The sequence below is a fragment of the Toxotes jaculatrix genome, chromosome 17 (assembly GCF_017976425.1).
Source record: "Toxotes jaculatrix isolate fToxJac2 chromosome 17, fToxJac2.pri, whole genome shotgun sequence".
NCBI lineage: Eukaryota > Metazoa > Chordata > Actinopteri > Toxotidae > Toxotes > Toxotes jaculatrix.
In genome coordinates, this window is record NC_054410.1 from 3632352 (window position 1) to 3660271 (window position 27920).

General features: G+C 42.3%; 1 protein-coding gene across 1 annotated transcript; it reads right to left on the bottom strand.

Annotated features, from left to right (window-relative positions):
* Positions 1-11996: 11996 nt before the first annotated feature.
* Positions 11997-21457, bottom strand: si:dkey-33c12.4 (uncharacterized protein LOC560112 homolog). Its single transcript, XM_041061120.1, has 18 exons — positions 21290-21457; positions 20988-21040; positions 20114-20189; positions 18267-18430; positions 17946-18029; positions 17799-17855; positions 17473-17685; positions 16895-17095; positions 16637-16691; positions 16442-16532; positions 16219-16360; positions 14981-15085; positions 14676-14784; positions 14389-14575; positions 14068-14142; positions 13771-13873; positions 13001-13068; positions 11997-12911 (listed from the first exon to the last, which is right to left on the bottom strand). The coding sequence occupies exons 1-18, from the start codon at positions 21315-21317 to the stop codon at positions 12776-12778; spliced, it is 1947 nt and encodes a 648-aa protein (XP_040917054.1). The 5' UTR covers positions 21318-21457; the 3' UTR covers positions 11997-12775.
* Between the last annotated feature and the right edge of the window lie 6463 nt (positions 21458-27920).

Consider the following 27920-nt stretch of genomic DNA (forward strand, 5'->3'; position numbering starts at 1 on the left):
TCAATGTTACATTCTGCAAATGCCAAATCAGCTGCATTGAGTTGTCATTCACACTAACCCTTAATTTTCCAGCCCCATATTATGTTTGTACATTAATAATGATAGACTCATATGTGAGGAGCAGGGTTTAATGTTGCATGCTGCCAAAAAGAAATGGATTTCCACTGCCTTAGTGTCACCCGCGGTAATATAACCCGTCCTGGTTTTTGTCCTCAATCTGACAGCTCTGAAACAGGATGAATGAGGACCATCTCCCAAGGTCAAGGTCACGGTTTGGGCTGATTTAGGCTCCGAGGCCCTTCTTATTGTCAGAAAGCATCTTCATTTGAAATTCACACAACATAAAGTCAGGTTTGACTGGCAGCACGAGCGGCGCATGTGGGGGTTGTAATATTCACAGGAGCAGAGCAAGATGGATGGATAGGTTTTCTTACTGCACACTGATTCCCACATTTGGGTGATTAAGTTTATTATTTGGCCCGCTGCTACATTAGCATGTGATTATCCCCGGTATCCTACAGAGAGAAGCATATTTAACTTTTGAGAACAAAGGAGGATCCCGGTTGTCACCTGAGTCTCGTTTTGGATGCGGAAAGAAAAACAACATGGAAACATTTTGGCCTGGCTGCTTTGGCCTGGGACCGTGTTTAGCTCTGCAGCTCCTCTCAGTCTTCCTCCTCCTCCTCCTCTCTTTTTCTCTGGTTCCCCTTTTCTTTCCATCCCCTAGCAAACATTTCTCCCCGACTCTTTTGTTTGCCAAGATCCAGGTTACCATGGTTACCAACTGGCGCTTTATGAGCACCTCATCCCTCATCTAAATATTCCTAGTTATCTATGGTAATGAAATGCACACACCATTATCTGGCTTAATGAAATACACTCTATTGTCTATGATTAGAAGGAGAAAGCTTTATTTCTCCGTGCTCTTGTGTTGCAGTGTTCCCTAGCTGCGATAACAACTGCACCACCATTGGAGCTGTGGGTTCTTTCAGACTCTGTTCTGTTGTGAGCTTTGGACAATAAAGAAACAATGTCCAGTTGCTGTGAGCAGCCTTGCTATGCAGCTTATGTGCTACAGCGGCTGTTTGATTGCACTAATTGGCCTGTCTGCACTGTCTTTGCCTGGTGATGGACTCGCTGCTGCTGTGAATTCTGCCTCCAAACTAATGCGGCCTATTAAAACAGAAGAGAAAAAAAGAGAGATTATGACAATAAAATCTTTACGTATTCCTTGTTTTGACAAGGCTACAGCATAACAGGCTGCAGTGGAGCCACAAAGAGAAAAGCAAGCACAAGCAGAAATAGAACATCATTATCTAACGGTATCTGAATTCAAAATCTTTGCCTCTTTCATAGTTTGTGTGTGAGGAAGAAAAAGACACATCAACTCCCACCCATATAGCACTATTCATCTGTGCTGTAGTTTTCCATGGTCTCTGAAATCCTTTGAAATATCAGGAGCATCATAAAACAGATATACCGTTAAAAATGTGCATCTGATATCTCTTGTTCCCCCTCAGTGATAAAAAAGAAAAGTGAAAATAACAGAGAGTGTGTACTTTTGTAGGAGTGCATCTGTGTGAGTGAGCCGGCGTCTATTTCCAATTCAGGCTGGGGTAATATCTGCAGATTGGGTGGTTAAGTCACTCTGCATTTCATGAGCCAGCCCTGTCACTAACAGTTATCTCCTCACTGCCCTCTGAGGAGTTGTCTAGGTGAAATGATTCTCTGAAGCTCTGAATAATGCATGAAATTACGTAATGCAAATGGAGGCTTTATTTCCCCTGCCTCTCACAGACGCCGGGGCCACTGTATTAGAACAGCAAAGGAGAAACAGTGGGAGTCCCCAGAGTAAAGGAACTACAGCAGAGAGCGAAAAGGTCAACGATAAAATCCGGAGCCTCTCCTCACATGCAGCTTTATCAAGTATGAGCTGGAGTTATTGCACGCTGCACGGCAGAATTGCAGAGCAGAGCAGAGCGGGACGTTATTCACAGGGCTATCATGGGAGGCTTATTGTGTGAAGGCTGTGAAATATTCATCAAGCAGCAGCCTGGCTGGTTTCCACACTGCCTGCCTGTAAACAGAAGCCCAATCAAATATAAATAATAACAAGAGAGGAGAGAGACGCTGAATTTTATCAGATCAAGAAATGTCACTTGCCTAATATGCACCATATTAGGCTACACTAAACTGTTGTCAGGTCCCTGCTTCAACAAGTAGATGTGCCTCCCCACCATCTTCCCCCCCCCCCCCCTCTCTCTCTCTGTGTGTAGTGGGTAGACCTGAATGGCATTAATTGCCCCCTAAGATGACGGGCAGATGAAAGTGAGGTGGTGGTTTGCTGTGGGACATGGGGGCTGGTTACAAAGAGAGGCTGAAGACGGCTGGCAGGTCTCACCAACTTCAAAAGCAGATAAAGGGCCTTTTTATACAAAAGATCCTCTTTTTTTTTCTTTTTTTTTTTTTTGCTTAATCTTCAGATTCGGGGGTTTATTCGTGCCAGCCTCCTTGCCTTTGTCCACTTTGTGTCAGGTTTTAACGCCAGAGGATTAAATTGCTGTTGCGGAAATCATTGTTTGTGTTTTCTTCCAACCCGCTGCCTCCCATTGTCCTGTGACATAATCGACCGCTCTCTAACAATATGAGAGGTTCATCTCTTTCCTTTGGTGAGAAATGAACAGCGGATGGATCTGGTCACCTTGTTTGTCTGACGAAACAGTGGCACAATATGTTGTTTTGTTTAGGCAGAGTGCTCTTAACTCCTTAAGTAGCTTTTTTTAAAACGAGGACAGGGAGGTCTTACTTGGGGGAGCCCACAGAACAGCGAGAGAAAACACAGAGCTGCCGATGACTGTAACAAATATGAGGTTATTTTTCTTTTCTCTGCAAACAAAGGAGGCCTAACCGGAGAAAATCAGAGCAAGAACACATCGGTCCAGAGGATATATTAAATGTATTTCGGATGGGAAAATGGGCTCTTACACACACAAAGGAAATAACAACGAGTGGAGGAAATAAAAAGCAATGCAGCTTCCTTTCATTTATTCTTCCTCTGTCAGGTCCTCTAAAGTCTGCCTGGTCTGTCCACCCGGACCTTCACCTACAGCCCAGATTCCTGTCATTCTCCAGTGAAGGTATTGGTCTCCAGCCGCACAGCCAGCCCTCCATCTGCCCATGAATAGGACCAGTCACATTTCTGATAGCATTTAATGAAAAATCCACCCGGGCTTTGGAGAGGAGGGAGGAGAGTGGGGGGTGAAGGGTGGCTATGGGAGGGAGGGGTGGTGGTGGGGGGTTGACACAGGAGTGCTCAACAAAGAGTGCCTTTCACTGGAGTGGAAAGCATAGATTGCTCCCTCTCCTTTCCCACTCCCCCCTCACTCTCTCATTTTGTCTTTTTTGATTCAACATCAAAAATGTGCCAAATGACTGGGCAGAAAACCCCAGAGGTTTTCAATGGGCGTGTGTGCACTCTGTGTGTGTGTGTGTGTGTGTGTGTGTGTGTGTGTGTGTGTGTGTGTGTGTGTGTGTGTGTGTGTGTGTGTGTGTGTGTGTAGATGTGTGTGTGTGGACAGTGTCACACAAAGGGACAGGTGTCTTGCGGTCTAAGGTGGCAGCGTTGTTGAGGACACAAAGGTAAAAGCAAACAATCGGTGAGGCCCCACTGAGAAAGGTGTTCTCCTGAAATCAGAGGCAGAATCTGGAGCCTGTGTCTGCATTACATAACCATAATCATTGTAATGTTATACCCAAAGAGACGATTATTAAATATCCCTAAAACTTTCGAGGGCAAGGCTGTTGTTATTCTTTTTATCTTTCTTATTGTGAGCAAACCCCATGAAAAGACTCAAAACAACAATGCGTCAGTCGGTCTCTGCTTTCTCTTCCTTGTCTGTGGCTCTCAGCCACTGACCACTGGCTCTTAGTGAGAATAACACAGGTCACAAACACAATTACATTTTTTTTTAAAGTTAAATCATTTCTCAAAGCAGCTGGGAACTGTAGTATTTAGTAAACACTACTCAAAATGGAAAAAATTGTGTATTTGTGGAGGACTATTTTCATCACTGGATTAAGGCGCATTTGGTGCCACAGTGAGTATTTACAGCAGCAGGATGGCATTTGTGGAAGTGACTCAAAATAAACTTCTGTGTGTGTGTTCATGGTAATGAAGGAACATGTCACACAGTGCAATGCTGTGCCTCATAATTGTTTTTGGACAACAGCGGAACAAGATAGATACCAGGCTCTGGATACACAGACAGCAGTTCTTAGTTTTTGTACTTACATCGGGTTTGTTGACAGAAAATTGTGTTTTCCAAGGACTTGCAATACTGTTGAGAGTTCCTTTTATAATTCCCAATCTTTAATGGGAATTATAATGTTAATAATGGCTCTAGAGTGAGCGTTGTCTGTAGGTCTGTCAGTTTGGTCCTGGTTTCTCCTCTTAAAGCAAACTTAAAATGTTGGTGGAGTTTTGGTCTTTAAACCTGCATGACTGAAGTCGCCAGCCATGTTGGAAATCTGTCGGCTTGTGCTGTAGATGTCTGCAGAAAGCATGGCCAGCACTTTACAGCTGTAGACTCCACCAGTGGAGAACAGTCTTTGGGCACAGCCACAGCATTTGTGTACCTTTCCTTGTGGATATAAACACACAGTCCAAAGACCTCCTGGAATGACTGTAGAAGCATGGTTTACATTAGCAAAGAGGACAATGTTTCTCTCCCAGATTGGCTCTTCATCAGACACAGATGTGTTGAGGTATTGAGATTTGTCCGTACATGACGAGGAGCCAGTTTGGCCTCAGAACATAGTAGTTTTTGTGTGTTATGAAATAGAAAATTTAAAGGGAGAATTTGACAGCGTCGTGAGTCTTTGGCAGATATAAATCACAGTTTTTTGGACCCAAATGAAAGTAGATGTCACGTTATCCAAGAGACTGATGTCCAAACGAGACTGCTGGGTGACATGCACAGAAATATGGATGCTTCACTCTGGCTTCCAGCAGGTCTTTGTGGAGGAAAAAAAGGGAGCAGAAAAATCTGTACCTTTTTTGATTTTTCCTTTTCTGCGCATGCATGATTGTGTCTGCAACACTGGATGACGGTGCTGTCAGTACATCTTCCACCTTCTTCATTCTTTGTAAACAATACACAACCCTGAGAAAACCTCTCTTCCCTCCACTGACATCAGATAACAGGCTGCTGCCCTCACTAGTTTCTCATTTCTGACAGACGGGACCCAAATGTCTTCGGCGTACTTTGCCATTACTGCGATCTCTGGATTTTGGTTGTTTCTTTTTTTTTTTTTATCAAGCAGAGCAAACAACAGCATGGTCTTGTTTGAGTTTGCTTTTGTTCTCCTTGAAGGAGGTCAACCAACCTGAAACCCATCTCATTTGCCGCTGCAGCCTTTAAGCACCAGGTTTATCTTCATTCAAATTACAAACAACAAACCGCTAAGGGCACGTTTTGCTAATAGAACAGCGCTCATCGATTCTCTTCTTTGCTCATACCTAAAATGTTAATCAATACCCCGAGAGCTTGTGGCTGGTCTTAAAAAGGAATGTGCAACAGCGAGCCCATCGAGAGTCTTCACAGTTTCCCTAGATGCTGGTGTTTTTTTTAATCTGCTGAATGGATGACTAACTAACTTGATATTCTTTTGGGACACTGCACCGCTGAAGGGTTTTGTTGTAAAAACATTTCTAAAAAGTGACACCTACTGCTACAGAGGTGACTCATTACAGAAACGAAAATCAACATCAGAGGTTGTATTTTCAAGATGGGGTTTGCTTCAAAAGGAAAAAAAAATATGCCCTAAAGAAATCCACGATACGAGCAGTAAAATGCCCGAATGTGCAACAACATTTAACTGTCAGAATGAGAGTTGTGACCCATGACACACATTGTGGCACATTTCCTGCTACTGTGGGTGTACAAATCGGTTTCTATGCCTCCTCTACAAAGAACTTCTCCGTTTCTCTTGCTCTTAGTAAGTACGTTTCTTTCCACCTGTATGTGGAGTGTAACCTACCGAAAGGCAGGTAACTGCTAACTTTAGCAGAAGTCGGAGGATTAGTTTTAGTCAACTAAAATTACCACACCAAAAATGAAATTGAAGACATATAACTGGAGTATGGACTGAGTAAATCCTTTCTTTATGTCTTTTTTTTTTTGCAAATCATAAGATAAGAAATCATAAACTTAAAGTGGTACTTCATTATTTTCAGAATGGAAATGGTTTTTGACTCTCCCATGAAATTATATAATAATGCAGTTTGGGTCATTATTACACTTTCATCTACATCCACCAGCAACCAAGCTTGTATTGTTCTCCATTACTTAAGTGGAATTTGAGAATAAAAATAGGGACAATTAACAACTGTTTTCATTTATTAAAATGGTGTGGCCCATAAAACAACTGAAAATAGTCAAAACAATTTTCCAGTTGACTTATTTTAACAGCTTAATTTGTCAGAATGAGACTTGAAAACCTAAAGATATTAAGACTAGGATATGTAGACATTCACCTTTGAGAAGCTGGTAAATTTCTAGGTAGTGTTACTTAAAAAAAATAGGAGTCTACAGTCACAGCTCTGTGAGGCTGCACTGAGGTACTGCTCTGCATTGAGTTTGGTGCCTCAAAACCACAAATATTAACCACATGGTGGCACTAGAGGAAAAGTCAGAGGATCACCAGGCAGTGGGATTCATCATCAGAGGACCATGAATGTTTGTGCAAAATTTCATTGAAGTCCATCCAGTGGTTGTTGAGATGTTTGAGTCTGTTTGGTGAACTGAACAACAGCCCAACATTCCTATAGGCACAACGCTAGCGTGGATAAAAATGTCTTAAACAGTTGTCAGTTAATTCTTTGCTGATTAAATCTTATTCCTTCAGCTCTAAGTGTATATTTAGCTCCACTTGTTTTCATGGACAGCAGGAAGCCTGGATGATGAAGTTATCCATCTCTCTCTCTCTCTCTCTCTCTCTCTCTCTCTCTCTCTCTCTCTCTCTCTCTCTCTCTCTCTCTCTCTCTCTCTCTCTCTCTCTCTGCTCCTCTGCTGTGGGATGCCGAGATACAGATGGCCTCTTTCTGCTTGTTGCTCCTGAAAATCATCCTTCTTATAATCTGTCCATTAATCACAATCATAATCGGCAGGTGAACAGTAGGCTCCAGTAACTGTGCAACAGTGACAGCTGGATAGTGTAAATGTTTGGGGGGGGGCCCGGGGAGGCAGAGCTGGGATGTTTACTTGTTTGTGCATCGGAGGAGTCCGCTGCACAACTGGAGCCAAATCTTACTGGACACAATTACTGAAACTCTGGTGGTTTGGTTACAAAGATGTAAGAGGAAAAAAGAGAAAGAAATGAGGCGTCTTTGAAATGGTGCAACTGGGATGCAGAGGTACAGTTGGAGGGGGGTAAACAACAGTGTAAGGGGGTAGATTTGCCCCTGCGCAGAAACCACTGAGGAGCCCCGCAGTGCATGTGCACGTCTGAATGATGATTAACTGTAATTACCTAAGCAGTACCTGGCCTGCATGCCAGGAGGCAACCCGAGATTAATGGGGCTCTGCTGAAAACGGAACAAAAGCTCACATTTCCGAGGTAATGAATCGCTCTGGTACTAAGGCGTCTTCACATGGTGCGCCCGGGCCCCCAGGGAAGTTCATTACAACGGGAGGAATAGATGGATCATCTGCAGCATTTTCAAACAGGGAAAGCAAGCAGGCGAGCAGGAGGAAGTCTTAAATCGTCCCAGACATCCTGGTTGCTACACAGCCTCTATAACCAGAAGAGAGATAAACAGCCTCCTTAGTGCTTCTTAAATGGGTGGTAAACATTACACAGCAAACCGCCTTGTTTGCTCTGTCTCACTCATACACAAGGTGTTTAAACAATAAAGCTTGGAGTGGTGCAAACTGGTTAAGTAATGAAGATAAATTTGAGCTGACTGGTGCCTTTAAGGACTGAGTGACAAAAATCTGCAGTGAATCATTGTTCCGTACCCATTCATAAAAAACAGATCCTTTTTAATAGAAGACTTTAACGGAGCTGACACGCCACTCAGCATTATCTGTGTTAAAGGAAGCAGGTTTCACTCGTACAGGAAGCCTGGAGGGCCAAGTTTTATTACAAGTGTCTCCTGTTATAAATCACTGTCTGAGGAATAACCTGCAGATTAATGGTGACATTATTTTGTTCGGTGTTGTAGAGGTTAATCTACGGTTTTTGAAAAATGAATGGCACAAAACGGAAGAAAGCCGCTGGACAATGTGTGAAAGAGGCCCCTGTGTGGTTCGGCGTTAAGAGTTCTGCAGGAACGAGGGCCGGTGATGTATGGAAACGAGCATCAATTATTGGAAGTCAAACTCCTTGAGGCAACAATGAGAGGATTTACAGGCCGCGACATTTTTCATGCCCTTCAACATGTTACCTCCAGATATGTAGGTCGATAGTAGGATGAAATACAACCTGACTGGAGGTTTTAATGTTTACAGCGCACACAGGCCACAAATTTGTCCCCCCATTAAGCCACGTAGATGCTTTGAGGGAACGCATGTTGAGGCATGCCCAGCGTTGCATCACGTTGTGTGCTGTGGTGCCTCGAAAACCCAAAGGCCTTTTTTTGCTTACAAGCCTCTAATCATGTTAATGACACTGTGCTCCCATACAGGCCATTCCTCAATCGATCACCGTGACAAAGACCAAAATAAAGTGACAACGCTCAGAATTTGTGCCTGTGCACGTCTGAGGGAGATGAAAGGGATGCGAGATTCAACCTTTAAACTGCCATTTATCAGGGAAGACAACAAAGGGAGTCAATGCCATTATCCTCCCTGTCGCCCTGCAGTGTGTGTGTGTGTGTGTGGACATAAACCTGCACATATACACATAAAAACCTGGACACTTGAATAATGTATTCAAATAAAAATAAACACAGGGATGTACATTATGGATGCAGTCTGACAGTTTTATTGAACATACTCAAAGTGCAGAAACATGAAAACATGGGTGTGAACCACAGGAATGTTTTTTTTTATACGTTAACACATTAACATATGTTAAACGCTTTTTTTTCTTTCTTTTCAGGTAAAAAAAAACTAAACTTTTACAGGATAAGTCTGGTGATATTGTTTTTCTGACCATTACCTGCTGTACAAGCTATTACAAAGTTATCTAAGAGACCACGGCGACTGTAGGTTTGACAATGTTTTTTCAAGAGACAGTAACAAATACTTGGACTGTCCCCACCCTGATCCTTTAAGTTGAGGTTTTTACCATAGTGGAGAATGGAAGCAAAACAAAAAACCTTTGAATATGGCTGGAAATGAATATTACCCCTGCCGAATGGTTGCGAGTGAGCAAAAACATAAATACTTAGTTGCCCCTTTAACGATCCATCAAATCATCTCATTAACATAAAAACTTGTGTATTTGTACAGCAGTATGAAAGAGTGAGGACTTTTGCAGGTCAGATTATCAACGATGAGTTCGTCTTAGGTGGACAAAAGACTTTTCTCCTGCTCATTTCTTAGCAATAGATACTCTGCAAGCAGGAATGACAGTGTGGACAAAGGACTAGACATTAATTTATCTTCTCTATATGACCCTGATGCAAATGAGGAAAATGAAAGCAAGCAATCAATTCCCTAATTGGGTTTGCGCTATTTTAACTTGTTAAGGGGGCCTCTGTCTACAATAAAGGGAAGGTCAATTTCTCATTGTGACAATTACTGTATTCATTTCGCAGTGCAACAAAGGAATCCAGCCAGGGTTGGGAAGAGACTGCAGAGAACCAGATGCCTCCCCATTGTGTGAGCCTACCACCACAACATCTTGTTGATCTCAGTTATCACGCCCATTACGATGCGCAGGCACAATAGTTTGGTCCAACATTATTTATCTGCGTTTTGACCAAAGAACATTGTGGGTCACTTTTTAAATTATCGGTTGTGTTGGCTTTTTCATGAGACATTTCTGGCAGAATTTCTGACAGCGACAAACTAAAGCCTTGATATTTTTAAAATTATATTCTTGTAGAAAAAGTGAGGATAGCTCTGATGGGGGGGGGGGGGCAAAAGTGTCTTTTTTATTTATTTAAAAGCCTCAGATTACTTTGGTGTACACACAGACTCTAAGCTAAGTCTAGGTAATATAAACAAGTCTTTAATCCCCTGAAAACTTGGTTCAAAACATCTCAAGTAGGTATCAGTAAATAAATTCAAGTTTTTGGAAAAAAAACTAAACAAAAAACAAAACCCTTACGTCTTCAGATTGGAACATTTAAAAAAAAAACAGCTAATCTTCTTCAGGAGTGTGTGGGCGTGTTGGGATCACATTTGACTGACAGCATTAGGTAACAACTCTACAGCTGTCATCAGATTTTTCTCCTATGGAATAACCAAACTAACTGTGGCTGAAAATTGTACTGGATCACATCAGTCATAAAAAAAAATAAACCTTCACAGCCTTTAAACTGCAAAGACAATGTCCATGCAAGAATTTATGGGTAAATAAAACGTGGGGGGAAAAAAAACCAAACAAACTTCCGCTGCTCAAAAATCCACACACGGAAATGTTTTAAGTGTGACTCCTTTAAAGAGGACAAGCAAACCCTGCTGGGAAGGTTATGGGGTTCGAGCAGAGGCCTGTAAGCTGAGCAGCTGCAAAGCTGCAGTGGAGCTTTTATTTTGGCTTCCTGAGAAGCACATTAGACTGTTGATGTACAGCATGACTCAGCTACTCCCTCTTGTCACATCAATAGTTTACTTACCAGCGGAGAGAAACCACAGAATTAGAATAAAAATTAGATTATGTATTCCTGCGCTAACAGAAACGCATTCAATTACTCCGACTGAAAACTTCCCGAGGGGGAGCGAGGAGGGTTTTTGCTGCATAGCCATTTATCACAAAGCAAAGAGTGGGAGAGCAACATGTCATGTCTGCTGGTTAATTTCTGTTAATATGTGTTTTCTCATTTCCTTTTCCTCCTCTTGGTTGGGAGAGGGAAAAAAAAAAGAGAAATCTGTTAAAAGCTCTACAAACTGGGCAGCCTTTTATAAAGATGCACTTAATCGTCCCGGTGTTTGCTTTTGTTAAGTAAGGGATTGGCTTCGTCCGGGCCTGGAGTGGCGGGATGTTGATTCCAGCCAGTTTGTGAACCCTAAGCTCTTATCAGTGTTTTATCTGCATTTGAACAGGTTTCCAGTGGGGCAAAGCCAAGCGGACCAGTAAGATTAAACGTAGACCCATTTTGCAAGTTGGTAATACATCAACCACATGTCACAGCGCTGCCTATGGGTTCAAGCAGAGTTCATGTTATTAGTATTACAGAACTTTCATGCTCAGATCTCACACAGATCAAAAGGGCTTTGTGAGGTATGCCACCCTCGGCCAATTAATGCCCACGAGCACAGCTGCTCTGCCTGTAAGGTTGAGACTAAGCGCTTTTCACAGCTAAACGCCTCGACGTTTTTCCTCTGCTCCAAAACCTCGTTTTTAAGTAATTATTCAGCTCCTCTGGAAGGTTTTGTAATTCACACCCCAAACACTGCGTAACAGGAGTCACAAAAGTGACCTTGGGCTGTTTGAGTCAAATAACAAACCTGCTGGGCTTTAGCAGAGAGGGACCTACACAAATCCCACCCACATCAACGGCGAGGAGACACAGCCAGGGACACTTACATGAGACATTTCAAGAACCTCGCTTTAGATAAAATCTCAGGGACAGTACTTTACTTTTCAGGCGTTTAACCAGCTTTCTAAAACTCAGGCTGAACTATGACGACTGTGTGGAGGGATTCTCACTCAAGGACACTGCAACAGGATACACAGCTGCTGCCTGATTCATCTGCTGATGTTCTAGTGGTGGGGAGGCAAAAAAAAAAAAAAACCACACACAGTCTCCCTCATTCTCAAGTCATGGCTTCCTCTCACCTCACCTCATATCCCAAATTACACTGAGTTGCACGCTGAGGCTTGAATAATCCCGCTCACGAATCGTGCTTCAGCACCAAGACTTTATTATTCTCTGTAGTGAGTCATATCCAGGCCTATCTATATTGTTCCACCTACACCAAGTCTTTGGTCTTGCACTGTATATCTTTATGTGTACGGGTGCGACGTTAACACACTCGGAGCTGAGGCTTTAATTCCCTCTGGGCTGACCCATGATAAAACCACAGCTATAGTGCTACTAAAAGGCACTTACTGTATGACAGTTTGCATCCAAACATCACGTAAACAGATCCTCCAACAGGCTGACCATTTCAAAATTTACACATAATGCACAGGACTACTGAACTGAACCATTAGCCACCTCACACACACACAAAAGGAACCCAGTGCCCCAGCAATCTGATTACAAAGCACAGATTCAAAAGTGAACTCGGCCCATTAAATGTGCCTGTATCATAACTACTCATCCATCACAGCCTCTAAAGTTATGGGATAAAAGTAATGCTGCCACCTAGTGGTGACTGAAAGTTAACAGAAAAATCTGTTTTAAAACATCATGCAACAAAGTTAAAAAAAAAATAAAAATAAAAATAAAATGTTTTAGCACAATCTTTAAACAGATTAGATCCCAAACAATCAAAACTTCAAAGGAATGCTCATAGCTTGATGCAAACATTAAATGTATCTATAAAAGGCACATGAATTATTACCAGTATACAGCAGTATAATGAAGTTTGGTGTGTCCATTGTACTCATACAGGATTGGTGGGCCATCACAGCAGTTTTCTCATCATATTTTATTTCCCTACACGTTAAAATGTCCCAGTCTACTGGTGAATTTGTCCTTGTCGATGCTCTTGTGCTCTGGGACATGTTTGTACGTGCAGTCCTGCCTCGTGCAGCCTGTGGTCCTCCAGAAAAAGCACTCTTTCTTGTATGAGCTACAACAACAGGGGAAAAAAAAAAAGTCAAAATTAAGATTATAGAGATGTATGTCAGTGTTTAAGGGGTTTGACGAGCATGTTCTTACCCTGCGTGTCCAAGGTGGCCTTTACTGGGATATCGCACAGACAGTGGTGCCCCCTCTACCACCATTCCCTGAAGAGGAAACAGGCAGTTACACATCTGCAGAACTTCATGGTCAGTTTCTGTCAATTTATTCACAACTAGGGCTGAAACTAATGGTTAATTTTTATTTTTTACTGATTCTGATTATTTTCTAGATTTTGTCTATAAAATATTAGAACATTTTGAATGTGATGTCTTCAAAATCCACAAATGTAAGACACTGAAACCAGAACATTAAGCATTTTAGCTTTAAAAAGTGATTAAATTGATGATTTGTTTATCAAAATAGCTGCTGATTAATTCTCTGTCACTCAACTATTAAATTAATCGACTACTTACTGCAGCTCTCATAGCAACTATGCATATTTATTATTAAGTGTTTTATCTAGGGCTGCAGTAAAATTATTTTCACTATTCATTAATTTGGACATAACCACATGGTCTATAAAATGTTACGTTTCCCAGAACCCAAGAATACAGCCGGTGAATTTCTGACATTTTTTTTGTTTGAAAAATTATTTCAATCAGTTCCCATAATAGCTGCTTCAATTTCTGTTTGCTAATCAACTAATTGATTATCCATGGTGGCATGGCAACTATTATTATGGTGCTAATTTACACAGCAGTGCACAAAAGAAGTCAGTCACAGCTGGAGTGACTGTTCCATTCCCCACCTCCCCTTGTAATGTTAACCCATCTGAACTGGGCTTCCGTAAGTAAACGGACACATACATTAAAACACTGGATGGCTCTGTCGCAGTCTTCCTGTCTTGTGTAGTTCACAAAGGCACATTGATGTTCCAGCAGCATCTTGATGCCGTAGACTGCCCCGACTCTGAGAGAGAGAGAGAGAGAGGGAGAGAGAGAGAGAGAGAGAGAAGGCAGAGAGCAAACTGGAGTAAATCTTTCATATCCCTGCAGGGCAGCAATGAATAACATGTTCAGAGTAAACACACTGCAGCCATTCTGGTGGTCAAATACCAGCAACGTGCTCAGAGGAGTGAAGAAGCTCAGACTGTGGTACTTCACCTGCTGAACAGCTCGTGAAGTATTGCGTAGGTGACAGAAGGAGCCAAGGATCCAACCCAAATCGAGAAAAGCTCCCTTTGTGCAAAAACAGAAGAGATAAAACAGCAAATTAAAATTTGATTTCACTCTGGGTACGATGAGCAAATCAACCTTTACAGTCTACACTCAGAAATGACAAAGGCAAAGTAAACTTGCTGCTAGCATGCAGGAAGGTTCAGCTTATCACAGAGTTTAAATGTTATCTGAAAACCAGTGGGTAGAAATGGCTGGAATAAAACCCTCTAAATAAATATACGCACAAATAACAACCAGGGAACTTACGGTTTCACAGAATTCCTTGAACGAGGAGTTGGCGACTGAGACTTCGATCTGCTTTGCACCAGAGCATCAGACTCTTTGACCTGCTGCATTCTGGGACGGCTCGTCTGTAGCACAATCCACTCTCCCTCATCGTCATTTTCTTCCTGCACCACCAGCTGGTCCGTATTGTCCGTACTGGCGGCGGCGTCTGAAGAGAGCGCACGGTGAAAGAGTTCACGCACCAGGACGCCGTCGAAGTGACTCATCGACACAGCTTTCATTTTTGAGGAAGATTTTGTGACACTCACCTCCGGGACCCTGGTTACTGTCACCAGAGAACAGAGCCTCAACTGCTTCCTCTAATGTGGCGTGAGTTTTCAAGGCCTCAGTGCTCTGTGCCCAGGTGAAACCCATTTCCTAAAACAGAAGCACAAAGACCATCTCTTCAGCTGACGTGACGCCAGAATGCAGACATTAAGCCACAAATGACTGATGCACTAATTTATTAGCATCTAAAACTATTAGAAAATAAGTATCATAACTGTGAATTTTTCCCCTTTTTTCTGAAGAACACACATTTTCCTTGTAAACTGCTGTACGTGGGTTTTCCTACCATGAGGTGCAGCGTCTGTGCTCGTTTCAGCTCCTGCATGGCTTCAGCGCTCGAACCTTCGAGCTCCAGCACCTCCCTATAGATCAGCGAGGCCTCATAGTATTTCTGCAGAAGAAGTGAAAAAGTGAGGTTTTCACATTCTTAGACCAAGAAATCAAGCACCTCACACTAATCCACGGTACTCTTAGCCCTAAGAAACCTTGTGCGAATTCTGTTGCTGTTCCTTCATAGAACCGACGTAAGGGAAAGTTGGTGCTTTGTTACTAGGGCTGAACGATTATAGGAAAAGATCTAATTACGATTTTTCTGGCAGATATTGCGATTTTGATTTGATACATGATTTTCTTCAGATCAAGCTTTAGTGCAATATTCACAATGTACGGTAACATTTACAAACACGACAGAAAATTACATCATACCATTAAAACATTAAACGCCATTAGTCTAATGCAAGAATTAAAACTAAAGAAGTGATTTCAAATGTATTTAAGAAACATGCATGTACATTCTATAAAGTCCTTGACCAATGGCAGTTATTTCTCTATTTTCGTGAGACTTTTCATTGGACTTTTTCCTCCAGCTGAAGCCATTTCAGTAATTAAGGAGCAGGTGGAGCAGGTTATACTGATTGCGTTCGCGTGACCTGTCCACGACCTGCCGCTTCTCATCAGTGAGCTTAGCAGGTAGGGAGCAGGTAGGGAGACTGTGTTAAACAGTTGACACAGCAGATCCTGGGTCAGTCAGGAGCAGCTTTGGCGACCACAGGATCGCATTGTCTGAAGTCGCAATTTCGATCAGAAAACGATAACTCGTTCAGCCCTACTTGTTACAGTTGTGTTCTTCTAAGAAATTTTGACAGATGGGAGGATTTATCGGTTTAAAGTGTTACCACACCCTTTGTTTTCCAAGAATCTCCAAGAAAAGAAGAAGACACCTGTTGTTCAATGCCAATTTTCACAGACACCACTTCAGTATAAAAAAATAACCAGAAGTTGTGCCCATAACTGATGAGAGCTATCACGGGGCTGGGAGTAAGGACATACTTTATACACTGCAAGTCAACTTTTATCTACACTGTAGATTTTCTAAGCGTCTTTGTGAAAATGTGGAGCCAGCTGCAACATTTAGAGAAACTATAAATGAAAAGAAAACATTACAAGTATTTTAAGTCTCTGGAAGCACAGATAATAGAAACAGTAGCTGTACAGTATGAGCAGTGTTAACTGGGTACACCTTACCTTCATCCCACACAGAGCTTTCCCTTTCCTAAATAAACCTTTTATCCAGTTTGGCTCCATGGAGAGCGCTAGATCAGCATCCCTGAGCGCGTTTTCATACTGCTGCATTCTTTCGTAACAGAGGGACCGATTTCCAAACAACCTGAAACACAGTTCATTAACAGTCACTGCGCTTCTGGGTGTTTTAATAAAGGCTGGAGAAAATTTAAGTCTGTGTTCTTACCTGAATTCCTTTGGGTTGAATTTAATGGCGTCAGTAAAGCACTTCACTGCCATCTCATACTGTCCAGAGGCCGCCAAACGATTTCCTGTAGCTGGAAGTAAGAGGAAGGACAGTTGTGCCTGTTGAGCCAGTACTTTCACATGTTTGTTTAATGTCAAAGCCTCAATAAAAATATGAATGGAAAATATAACTCACCAGCCAGCTCTCTGCTTCTTTTTGCATACTCCTCTGCAGTTGGATCCACCGTTTCCTGTTAAAATTATTGTTAGTATGTTAGTTGGTGAAACATGTTGAGCACTACAACAAACAATTTCCATGTAGCTTTCTGTCAAATGTCAGCCTATTTCACTCCTGTTTTTCTTCCCGAGTTATTTCAGCCCTGTACTTGGATAAAGTTATGAAGTAAAGAAATACAAACACGATAGAAATACTAATAGTTTTCTGTGTTCCCACCTCTTTATGTGGTTCGTGTTTATTTTCCTTTTCCTTTTGAACTTCAGGTTTTTCCACAACTTTCGGCTTCTCCTCCTCGAGCGGCTGATCTTCCACTAATTTACTTTTTGCCTTTTTTCTTTCTTTTGCAGGCTTCTGGCTACAGGACTTCTCAGGCACCGATTCAGCATTAGAAGCATATGAATTATTGAAATCCAAATCCTGTGGACGATAAAACAAGAGGGTTGTTTTAGGATAATCCTCAGCAAAGTACTCTCATGAAAACGTCAAGTTACTCCTAAGATCATGATTAAGAACAGACAGCACTACCTTGCCTGGTGTATTAAAGCTGCCTAATCCTGCACAAAGCTTCACTTCAGCTCTAACCACATACACATTTGTCGTTTTAAGGTGGACATGCAACCTTGCCACCTTCTATTTGGACACAAACCACTAAATAACTGCTGAGATCTCACATCTTGCCTAAACATAATTCCAGACTTTTTCCTTTTAAGTTCACAAGCACATTAAAAAAAACACTGACACACAGTAATTTTGTTCCGCAATGTGACAAAAAGAAATGTAAATTCTCCACAAACCTTTTGCTCCTCCTCCTCCTCTTCTTCTTTCTTATTCATCATCACAAGATTTTCTTCTTTTTTGCTATCACCGCTGCTTTCATCACATCCTGCAGCCTCAGCTGCATTTTGAGTTTTACCACATTCAGGAGATTCGTTTGCTTCTGCATTACTTTCAATAATAGGATTTTCTTCCAGATTTTCTGAGGAGTCAGACTTGCCTTGTTCTTCCTCCTGAAATAACAACAGAAAATCATTATAAGTAGTCAGAGTGGCCTTCAAAAGGATTTTATTTCCAGACTATAACGCTTGTAATTCACAGCACGAGTGAGTAAATCAAGACTTACAGGTAAATTGTCTTTAACTGCGTTCTCCTTTTCTAACCGTTTCTTTTCTTTTTTACGCTACAACAGAAAGAAGAAAATCTGTTGTGAGGCGCAGTCAAAAGAAAAACAGGAGCACTCATTTAAAATAAGAACTGTGTCAACACTCACCATTTTTTTACGCTTGTTCCTCTCAGTTTTCTCCTTACGACGCTCATTTTCTGCTATTAGTGCTTTTGTATGTTTTTCAGCCTCCTGAAAAAAAAAAATGTGTTGAGCCAATGTTCAAGAAATTCACCAAATTAATTTAAGAAAAAAAAATCCACACTCAGAATATTCACGTTAATTTGCTAAATATAACATTTCTGTTATGAGGATAAATATACCATCGTTTAAAGTTCTTTAATCACTATAGTTCTTTAATTTATGAACTGAACTTTTTTTGTTTTACTTAAAACAAAACAAAAAAAAACAGAAACAGATGTGCAATACCTCATCAGTGAGCTGTCTTATTTGTGGATGTGGTTCTAAAGGCCTGTGAGTGGCACTGCGTGGATAAAAACGATCATCATCATCATCATCATCATCGTCGTCGTCATCATCGTCTGTATATACGAGGTCATCTTGGAGGTCAAATAACCTAAAATCTAAACCTCCTACATGGGACAAACAAAAACATTATTCTACTGTTCCCATTGCAAGTTAACATACACATCATCTGAACTCAAAGAAATTTCAATCAGAATATTGAAAAGAACAGGATGAAAAATCTGTTTTATCTCTGTCTTCTTGAGGGATTTTCAAAAAGTCTAATCTTGATGAGGCATGACACTAAAACATCTCTCTGTTAACTTCACTGACTGTTCTCAGTCTCAGTACACATCATGAAAACTGCCTGACAGATGGCCCGATAGCTTTGGAAACTCCCTCCACCCACTACTTCCAATTACTGTAACTGTCCGAAACCATCAATCTGATGTTGGCACACAGTGGCCAGGTGTGTGGAGGTGAAAAAGGAGCCAGAATTTGAACTTTGTTTTTTTTTTTTCTTCCTCATTTGTAACTCAGTGTGAACAACCAAGTCCGACACTGTGAATTCTTTCCAGGGGAGAGTCTCTTCTCTCCTTTGATTGTGGCCGTTCTGAACAACTAGAAACACTTTTGTCTTCCAGTGAGGTCTCATCACCTCTCCTCTTTCTTAATCTGTGTTCCTCTTTGTTCTTGTGACACATCACCACTCACAGCCAAAGTACTGTTTCAGTTCAAAGTCCTCACACAGGCAAGTACAGGCCAAATATCTGGAAGAGTTTTTTGCTCCACGTGTTTTATTGAGGATACTTTAGGAGCTGATTCTTTAGACTTTACTATAATGTGTGTTTCTCCAAGACCGGCCTGTCATCTCAGCAGCTAGCAACCTGACTCCAGAGATGAGCAGCTATCTCAACTATTTTCAGTTTAACTTGGTAAGCCCTTATATTTAATTCCTCAAGTTTATAGATAAAGTTTAGCCTCAAAGATGAAATATATAATATATGAAATATATAATTAGATGTTGCTACATTACACATACACATTGTCTGAAGGCAAAGTTAAGCTTTAGGTTTTTATTGACCAGTTTAATGATGGCACTGCCTCTGTGGACTCTGGGCACCTTACTCACAGCTAACTCCCAGGAATACAAGTCTGAACTTGGCATACGCTATATTGACAAATGCCAACTGATAATCCAATGCAATTAGCATCAAAGTCTACCCATAATCCCTGAAGAACTGCTGGTGAAGAAAAGAGGAACAGTGGAAAACAGGAAGGTGTCATTAACACGATGCAATCTGTGGTTCAGCACCATCCCTGCAGCTCTAAACCAACGCTGGCCCAATAAGAAGAGACGGGTTAACAGGGACAGTTGGGATGAAGCCTAATCACTAACCAGCATTTGCATCTTATGTTCCCTCAACGTCCTTTTAGATCTGTAATTAGCCATTTGGTGGAAGCCTTACGCTACAACAGAGATCACAAAAATAAGCCGACACACCCTGACCTCCTTTGAACAACAAGACCAGCAGATTCCTCCACAATCCACACCACATGGCCTGTCTACTTGCTGGGTAACCTGATGGGCTTGAGGGGCAGAAAGTAACTAAAGGCTATGGGTCTATGGGCAACACCTTTTCTCCTTGCTGCTGCAGATATAACAACTTTATTCACAGAAATGCGGATTCATAGGCAGTAAATTAACACCAGGAAAACAGTCCGTTTTGTTTCAGTGGTTTTAGTTCCAAGGAGAACGGGGAGTGTTTAAAATCTAAAATTTTCTCTTCCACCGTCACAGAAAGCCTTACCAAATAAACCAGAGGCAAAGAAATGGAGGAAAGAGTCTGCATGATGGCGTCCATTTAAATAATCTATCATGGATTCCTGAAACAGAGAAAGATCAGAGAGTTAAAAAAAAAAAAAAAAAAAAAACCATCACCACCAGCACGGAACTGAAACAATCAGTTGATTACTTGATTGACAGAAAATTTAATAAGAAGCTTGTCTGTTAATCAGATAAACATTAAATCATTTTTTAAGCAACACTGCCAAAAATTCACCAGTTCAAGCTTCTCAAATTTTATTTTTTGCTGATTTCCTTCCTCTTAGTCAACTCAGTATTTTCTCCAGCTCCTTTTAGGAGAGAGAGGATGAGTAATGTTGAGACTTGATGTCCCCTGGGACTTTGATTATTGTTATATCATAACTTTGAGTTGATATAATTAGTCGAATGTCAGGAAACTCATCTACAAACCATCAAGCAAAAATGTTACTGCTGATCTCCTTTTTTATGTCTTTGTAAATTGACTATATTTGAACTTTGGACTTGAGTCAACATAAAATTAACTGCCAACTAGTTTGATAATCAATTTCCAACATTTCTTTGAACAAGATATGCTGAACATTTACTGGCTCCAGCTTCTATACCACATACATTTAGTATTTTAATTCTTACGAAATGCCAATTTTAAATGACCGCTGTTAAAACAAGATGCCGTACCTGGCAATTACGGTGCCTCACATTCAAATTCACATTACTAATTGTGTTAGCAAAGGTAGACCTGCTGGCAGGTTGGCAGCAACACACTCACAACCTGAAAAACCTGTTTTGTCACGACATTAAAAATATATATATACACACAACACACACTATATTTTTTAAGATAACTGAACCATACTCACGTGTGTGTTCATAAGTCTAGAGTTCTCTCGGATTCTGGGAAGAGACGAGCCACCTTACAGGTAGAGACAGAGGTGTTGTTAAAATACATAACAGGCTTTATTATTCCTAAGACTCTAACTGTAACGTTACAACGCTACGGGTGACACAGCTACGTTATGACTAATTTGGTGCCAGAAGGTTAGCTAGCTTGCCGGAAAGCTAACTAGCGACACATTTGCTGAAACAGGAGTTCCCAGTAAATGAAACTCAGCGATGAATCAGCGACCAAACTAATTAACCACATCCACTGCTTTATTCTTACCTCTAACAAGTTCCCTCCTTCTTGACATGGTGTTAACTTATTCCTCGTCTGTGTTAAACGGTAAAATGTGAATGTCTTGCTGGCAAATGTTGAGATACTGCGACGACTGTTTCCTTTCTTTTCCGCGTTTGGTGTGTTGCTTTGCGGCGCTGTCGTTGCCGTCGGTTTAACTTCACAGGCTGTTACCCGCCCCCCCAAGAAGAGCCACCAATGATTGGACACTGTTCTGGTTCGAGGCTCTGACTTGATGTCGCGCCTGTCAATCATGGTAAAGTAGGCGGTATTTGAATGCACCTTGCTGCCTGAGTCCAATACCGAGGGCAGGGAAAGCTTCACCGTCATAACATTAAAACATATATACATACGTACATATAAACATATATGTGTATGTTTATATAGGGTATACAACTACTGAAACTGCATCAAAGAAAAACAACAGAGAAAGGTATAAATGTGCAAGTGAGAAAGTAACGTCGGTACATAGGGATCGGACTATACCGGCAAGATGACTCGTGGTAGGAATACGAATTTATCAGCTTGATCCTACGGCTTTTAAAAAATACACCAAAAAAAAAGCAAATAAAACATTTTGTTTTTTCTTAGAGGTTACCGTTTGTGCCGAAATACACTCTCTTCCGCGTGAAAACTCATCTGTGCCGTCTGAATAGGCAGCGGCGGAGCCAGACAATTTTCATAGTGGTGTCCAGACTGAGACCATTGCTTACACAGGGGTGGCTGATTTAATGGTGTTTCTTAGTCACTGTTAACAGCCTCAATTAGCAAACTTTGACATATCTGTTTCAACCCCAGCATAGCCAAATTATTCATAGCCTACATTAAGACAATAAACATTTCAAACATAGTAAATCGAACTTACCTCCGACTTCTGGGAACAGGGAAAAGTCCACTCTTCTTCACTGGTAATGCAGGTAAACCTTGCATGGATAATGAGAGGGGAACCCCAGGTGAACTTCAATAATTACTTCTTCTCCTGCAATTGTGTTGGTAGTTGACATTCAGGTTAAGTGTATTACTGCCACCATCTGTTCTGGTGGAGAACTACTCGTTAGAGGTGCACTGTTGAATTGCGTCCCTGAACACCGACGTACAGAGATGGTTCCGCCAAAAAACTTGCCGGCAAATCGGTGGTCGGGGGGGGTGGCCGAAGATCAATCTATGGTGGCCGTAGCCGACCGTCCGTCGGTCTAAAAACCGTCTGAGACTCCGACGTGTTAAGCGTCAAAATCAGTGGCGGTTTTTGGCACGGGCGAATCGGACAGCCGCACGGGGCGACATCACGTGGGTGGCGGCACAACCACATGAAAAAAAATCATCTGCGTCGCTAAGCTGTTTTCTATTATCTATCATATTACTGTGTGGGAAATTGGCCAAATCGCGCTGTCCTCGTCTCCCTGCATGCACCACCAGTATATGCATGTAGAAACGGCACCCTGACTGAAGGTGGTAGTTAGGTTGGAAGAGTGTGGGAGTCGTCTCTACTGACGGTCCTCTAACACTCGAGGCTCCGACACATTGCATTGGTTCGGTTTGTCATGTGAACCACGTGGTGGAATCGAGTGTTTTCAGAGATAGAATAGCTCTGAGTTGGTTGGGCTGGGGAAATAGTTTGTAAAAGAAGAAACCGATTGAGTCCAAAAACTGTAGAAAAACTGTTGTTTCTTAATAAAAACTCAGTTACAAGTAAACAGTTACACAAGCACAGTCACTGCCCTGTTCTTCAAGCACACTCTCTTTACCCACGTACACATAAACCTCTTTACCAATTAAGCCCAAAACATACCATGATATAATCTGCATTTGCACCAGTACCATGTGAAAATGACATCAGTCTGTATTTGTAGAGCACATCTCATGAATGTACCCGCACCATTTCAATGTTTCACAACACAAAATCTAGGTGAAGATTATGTAGGGTTACAATCAGCCAAGCAAAATAACAAACATGGTCTTCTATTATTATTATTATTATTATTATTATTATTATTATTATTATTATTATTATTATTCCACTTTACCATCTGGTGCAGTCAAACAGAAAAGTACTATTTATCTAGCTCCATGACAGTCAGACTCCCCATCTCCCAGCATATGCATGTATAGACGGCACCATGACTCAGGATGGTGTCTGGCTTTATGGAGAATGTGGGAGCCATTCCCATCTACCAGCATACCCCAGTAGCATATGCATGTATAAATGGCACCCTGACTGACATGAGAGTGCACAGGCTCTCGCGCCTGTTCGAGGGACATTGCACAGCCCGAGAGAGGAGCATGAGAGTGCCTGGAGGCTATGTGTTGTCAGCCAGAGTACTCATTGTTGCATCACCTATTAACCTGTCCGTAATTGTTGGCTGTGTGCATTGTTTTGTTTGAGTGTCAGCCACCATGGGGAAGTTGTTTAAGTCCCCTGAGTAAAGCTGCAGCTCATCAACAGATCTATGAAGCATGCTGTCCTCCTCAGAAATTCCAACGGTTGAGAATAAATGCAGTTAAATCACAGAAACTATCAGGATATCAATGATTTGTTTTGGGTTTTTTTTTTGAAAGCAAACTTACTTTTCTTGTTATCTGTGAAAGGAATCTGCTGGCCAATGGGATGATCCTCATATGACTCCTCCTTGACAAAGATGAGATCAGGTTCCCTCCCCATCACGTCTATTTGGTCATCTCTGTTCACTAAAGAAGTTATTGCACTGAAGATGAAAACCAAAACCAGTTGGTAAATGATCCACTGACCTGTACTCCCATGCTTGTCATAGCAGCAGGCTCCACTGTGTCTTTACTGTGAGAGAGGTGTTTCTCTTCTCTCCAAAAGTCCATACATGCAGAAAATGGGTTGATTTGGTGATTTCCAACCGTGACCCAGGGGGCATGGTGCCCTATTGGACATTACTGTCCAGAGAGGCCCCGTGACCCAGGGGGCATGGTGCCCTATTGGACATTACTGTCCAGAGAGGCCCCGTGACCCAGGGGGCATGGTGCCCTATTGGACATTACTGTCCAGAGAGGCCCCGTGACCCAGGGGGCATGGTGCCCTATTGGACATTACTGTCCAGAGAGGCCCCGTGACCCAGGGGGCATGGTGCCCTATTGGACATTACTGTCCAGAGAGGCCCCGTGACCCAGGGGGCATGGTGCCCTATTGGACATTACTGTCCAGAGAGGCCCCGTGACCCAGGGGGCATGGTGCCCTATTGGACATTACTGTCCAGAGAGGCCCCGTGACCCAGGGGGCATGGTGCCCTATTGGACATTACTGTCCAGAGAGGCCCCGTGACCCAGGGGGCATGGTGCCCTATTGGACATTACTGTCCAGAGAGGCCCCGTGACCCAGGGGGCATGGTGCCCTATTGGACATTACTGTCCAGAGAGGCCCCGTGACCCAGGGGGCATGGTGCCCTATTGGACATTACTGTCCAGAGAGGCCCCGTGACCCAGGGGGCATGGTGCCCTATTGGACATTACTGTCCAGAGAGGCCCCGTGACCCAGGGGGCATGGTGCCCTATTGGACATTACTGTCCAGAGAGGCCCCGTGACCCAGGGGGCATGGTGCCCTATTGGACATTACTGTCCAGAGAGGCCCCGTGACCCAGGGGGCATGGTGCCCTATTGGACATTACTGTCCAGAGAGGCCCCGTGACCCAGGGGGCATGGTGCCCTATTGGACATTACTGTCCAGAGAGGCCCCGTGACCCAGGGGGCATGGTGCCCTATTGGACATTACTGTCCAGAGAGGCCCCGTGACCCAGGGGGCATGGTGCCCTATTGGACATTACTGTCCAGAGAGGCCCCGTGACCCAGGGGGCATGGTGCCCTATTGGACATTACTGTCCAGAGAGGCCCCGTGACCCAGGGGGCATGGTGCCCTATTGGACATTACTGTCCAGAGAGGCCCCGTGACCCAGGGGGCATGGTGCCCTATTGGACATTACTGTCCAGAGAGGCCCCGTGACCCAGGGGGCATGGTGCCCTGGTAGCCTGCCGGCGGGCTGGGCAGTCCATTGCCAACCGGTGGTTGGAAAATTTTTTTTTTTTATCCCATAAAATGCAACATCAGCGTACCACAGCAGCATGTCCTCGCAGCTGCAGGTGGCACAGAGTGGAACATAACGTTAGACTGGGATGACCTACTCTGCACAGAAAAATTCAAATGACCGTACAGTAATGTCCAAGAGGCCACCATGCCCCCTTATTATTATTATTATTATAAATATATAATAATTATAATAATAATAATCATCATCATCATCATAATAATAATAATAGAAGACCATGTTTGTTACTTTGCTTGGCTGATTGTGACCCTACATCATCTTCACTTAGATTTTGTGTTGTGAAACATTGAAATGGTGCGGGTACATTCATGAGATGTGCTCTACAAATACAGACTGATGTCATTTTCACATGGTACTGGTGCAAATACAGATTATATCATGGTATGTTTTGGGCTTCCTTGGTAAAGAGGTTTATGTGTACGTGGGTAAAGAGGGTGTGCTTGAAGAACAGGGCAGTGACTGTGCTTGTGTAACTGTTTATTTGTAACCTAGTTTTTATTAAGAAACAACAGTTTTTCTACAGTTTTTGGACTCAATCAGTTTCTTCTTTTACAAACTATTTCCCCAGCCTTGGAAAAACCTGTTCAGACGGCACAGAAGAGGCTGGGGTGTGTGTGTCTGTATTTATATGCAATGATTCTATATGTCTTATCTATATCTAATGTTTTTAGGATTATATATATATATATTCCTATCTATATACCTATCTATGTAACTCTATATCTAATTTATATATTATTGTATTGTAGGGTAATAGATATATATCTATTGCTCTATATACACTGATTCTCCAAAAATACACTATCAACACAACTAACTCTCAAAACACGCAACAAACGCAACAAACCGACATACTTTGCAAAGACAAACTCAAATGACCGCAACTATACAGAGCTATTCTATCTCTAAAAACACTCGATCCCGCCACGTGACTCACATGACAAACCGAACCAATCAGGTGATTTGTATGACGTCTGAAGCACTCACCTGCTTCAAACGTCACTCAAGTGCTTCAAATGTCAGTGACCAAACCACACGTTGGTACAGTGGTTCAACACAACTGCCTCATGCATTGCCGCGCATGTGTCGGAGCCTCGAGTGTTAGAGGACGATCAGTGGGGACGACTCCCACACTCTTCCAACCTAACCACCACCTTCAGTCAGGGTGCCGTTTCTACACGCATATGCTGGTGGTGCATGCAGGGAGATGAGGACAGCGCGATTTGGCCAATTTCCCACACAGTAATATGATAGATAATAGAAAACAGCTTAGCGGCGCAGATGATTTTCTTTTCAAGTGGTTGTGCCACCCCCCATGTGATGCCGCCCTCGCTCATTTGAAGCGCTCATTTGAAGTTTTCTTTGCACAGTATGTCGATTTGTTGCGTTTGTTAGGTGTTTTGAGAGTTAGTTGTTTTGATAGTGTATTTTTGGAGAATCAGTGTATATAGAGCAATAGATATATATCTATTGCCCTACAATACAATAATATATAAATTAGATATAAAGAGTTATATAGATAGGCATATAGATAGGTATATAGATAGGTAAATAGATATATAATCCTAAAAACATTAGATATAGATAAGACATATAGATTCATTGCATATAAATACACACACATGCACACACCCCCCAGCCTCTTCTGTGCCGTCTGAACAGGTTTTTCCAAGGCTGGGGAAATAGTTTGTAAAAGAAGAAACCGATTGAGTCCAAAAACTAGAAAAACTGTTGTTTCTTAATAAAAACTCAGTTACAAGTAAACAGTTACACAAGCACAGTCACTGTCCTGTTCTTCAAGCACACCCTCTTTACCCACGTACACATAAACCTCTTTACCAAGGAAGCCCAAAACATACCATGATATAATCTGTATTTGCACCAGTACCATGTGAAAATGACATCAGTCTGTATTTGTAGAGCACATCTCATGAATGTACCAGCACCATTTCAATGTTTCACAACACAAAATCTAAGTGAAGATTATTTAGGGTTACAATCAGCAGAGCAAAATAGCAAACATGGTCTTCTATTATTATTATTATTATTATTATTAATCCATGTGAAACCACATTTTCATCTGGTGCAGTCAAACAGAAAACTATTTATCTAGCTCCATGACAGTCAGACTCCCCATCTCCCAGCATATGCATGTATAGACAGCACCCTAACTCAGGCTGGTGACTGGCTTTATGGAGAGTGTGGGAGCCATCCCCATCTCCCAGCATGCCCCAGCAGCATATTCATGTATAGACGGCACCCTGACTGAGATGAGAGTGCACAGGCTCTCGGGCCTGCTCGGGGGGCCTTGCACAGCCTCAGAGAGGAGCATGAGAGTGCCCGGAGGATATGTGTTGTCAACCAGAGTTCTCACTGTTGCATCACCCATTAACCTGTCCATAATTGTTCTGTTTCAGTGTCAACCACCAAGGGGAAGTTGTTTGAGACAAACCGAACCAATCAGGTGATTCTTATGACGTCCGAAGCACTTAAGTGCCTCAAACGTCATTGACCAAACCACGTCGACACAGTGGTTCAATACAACTGCCTCATG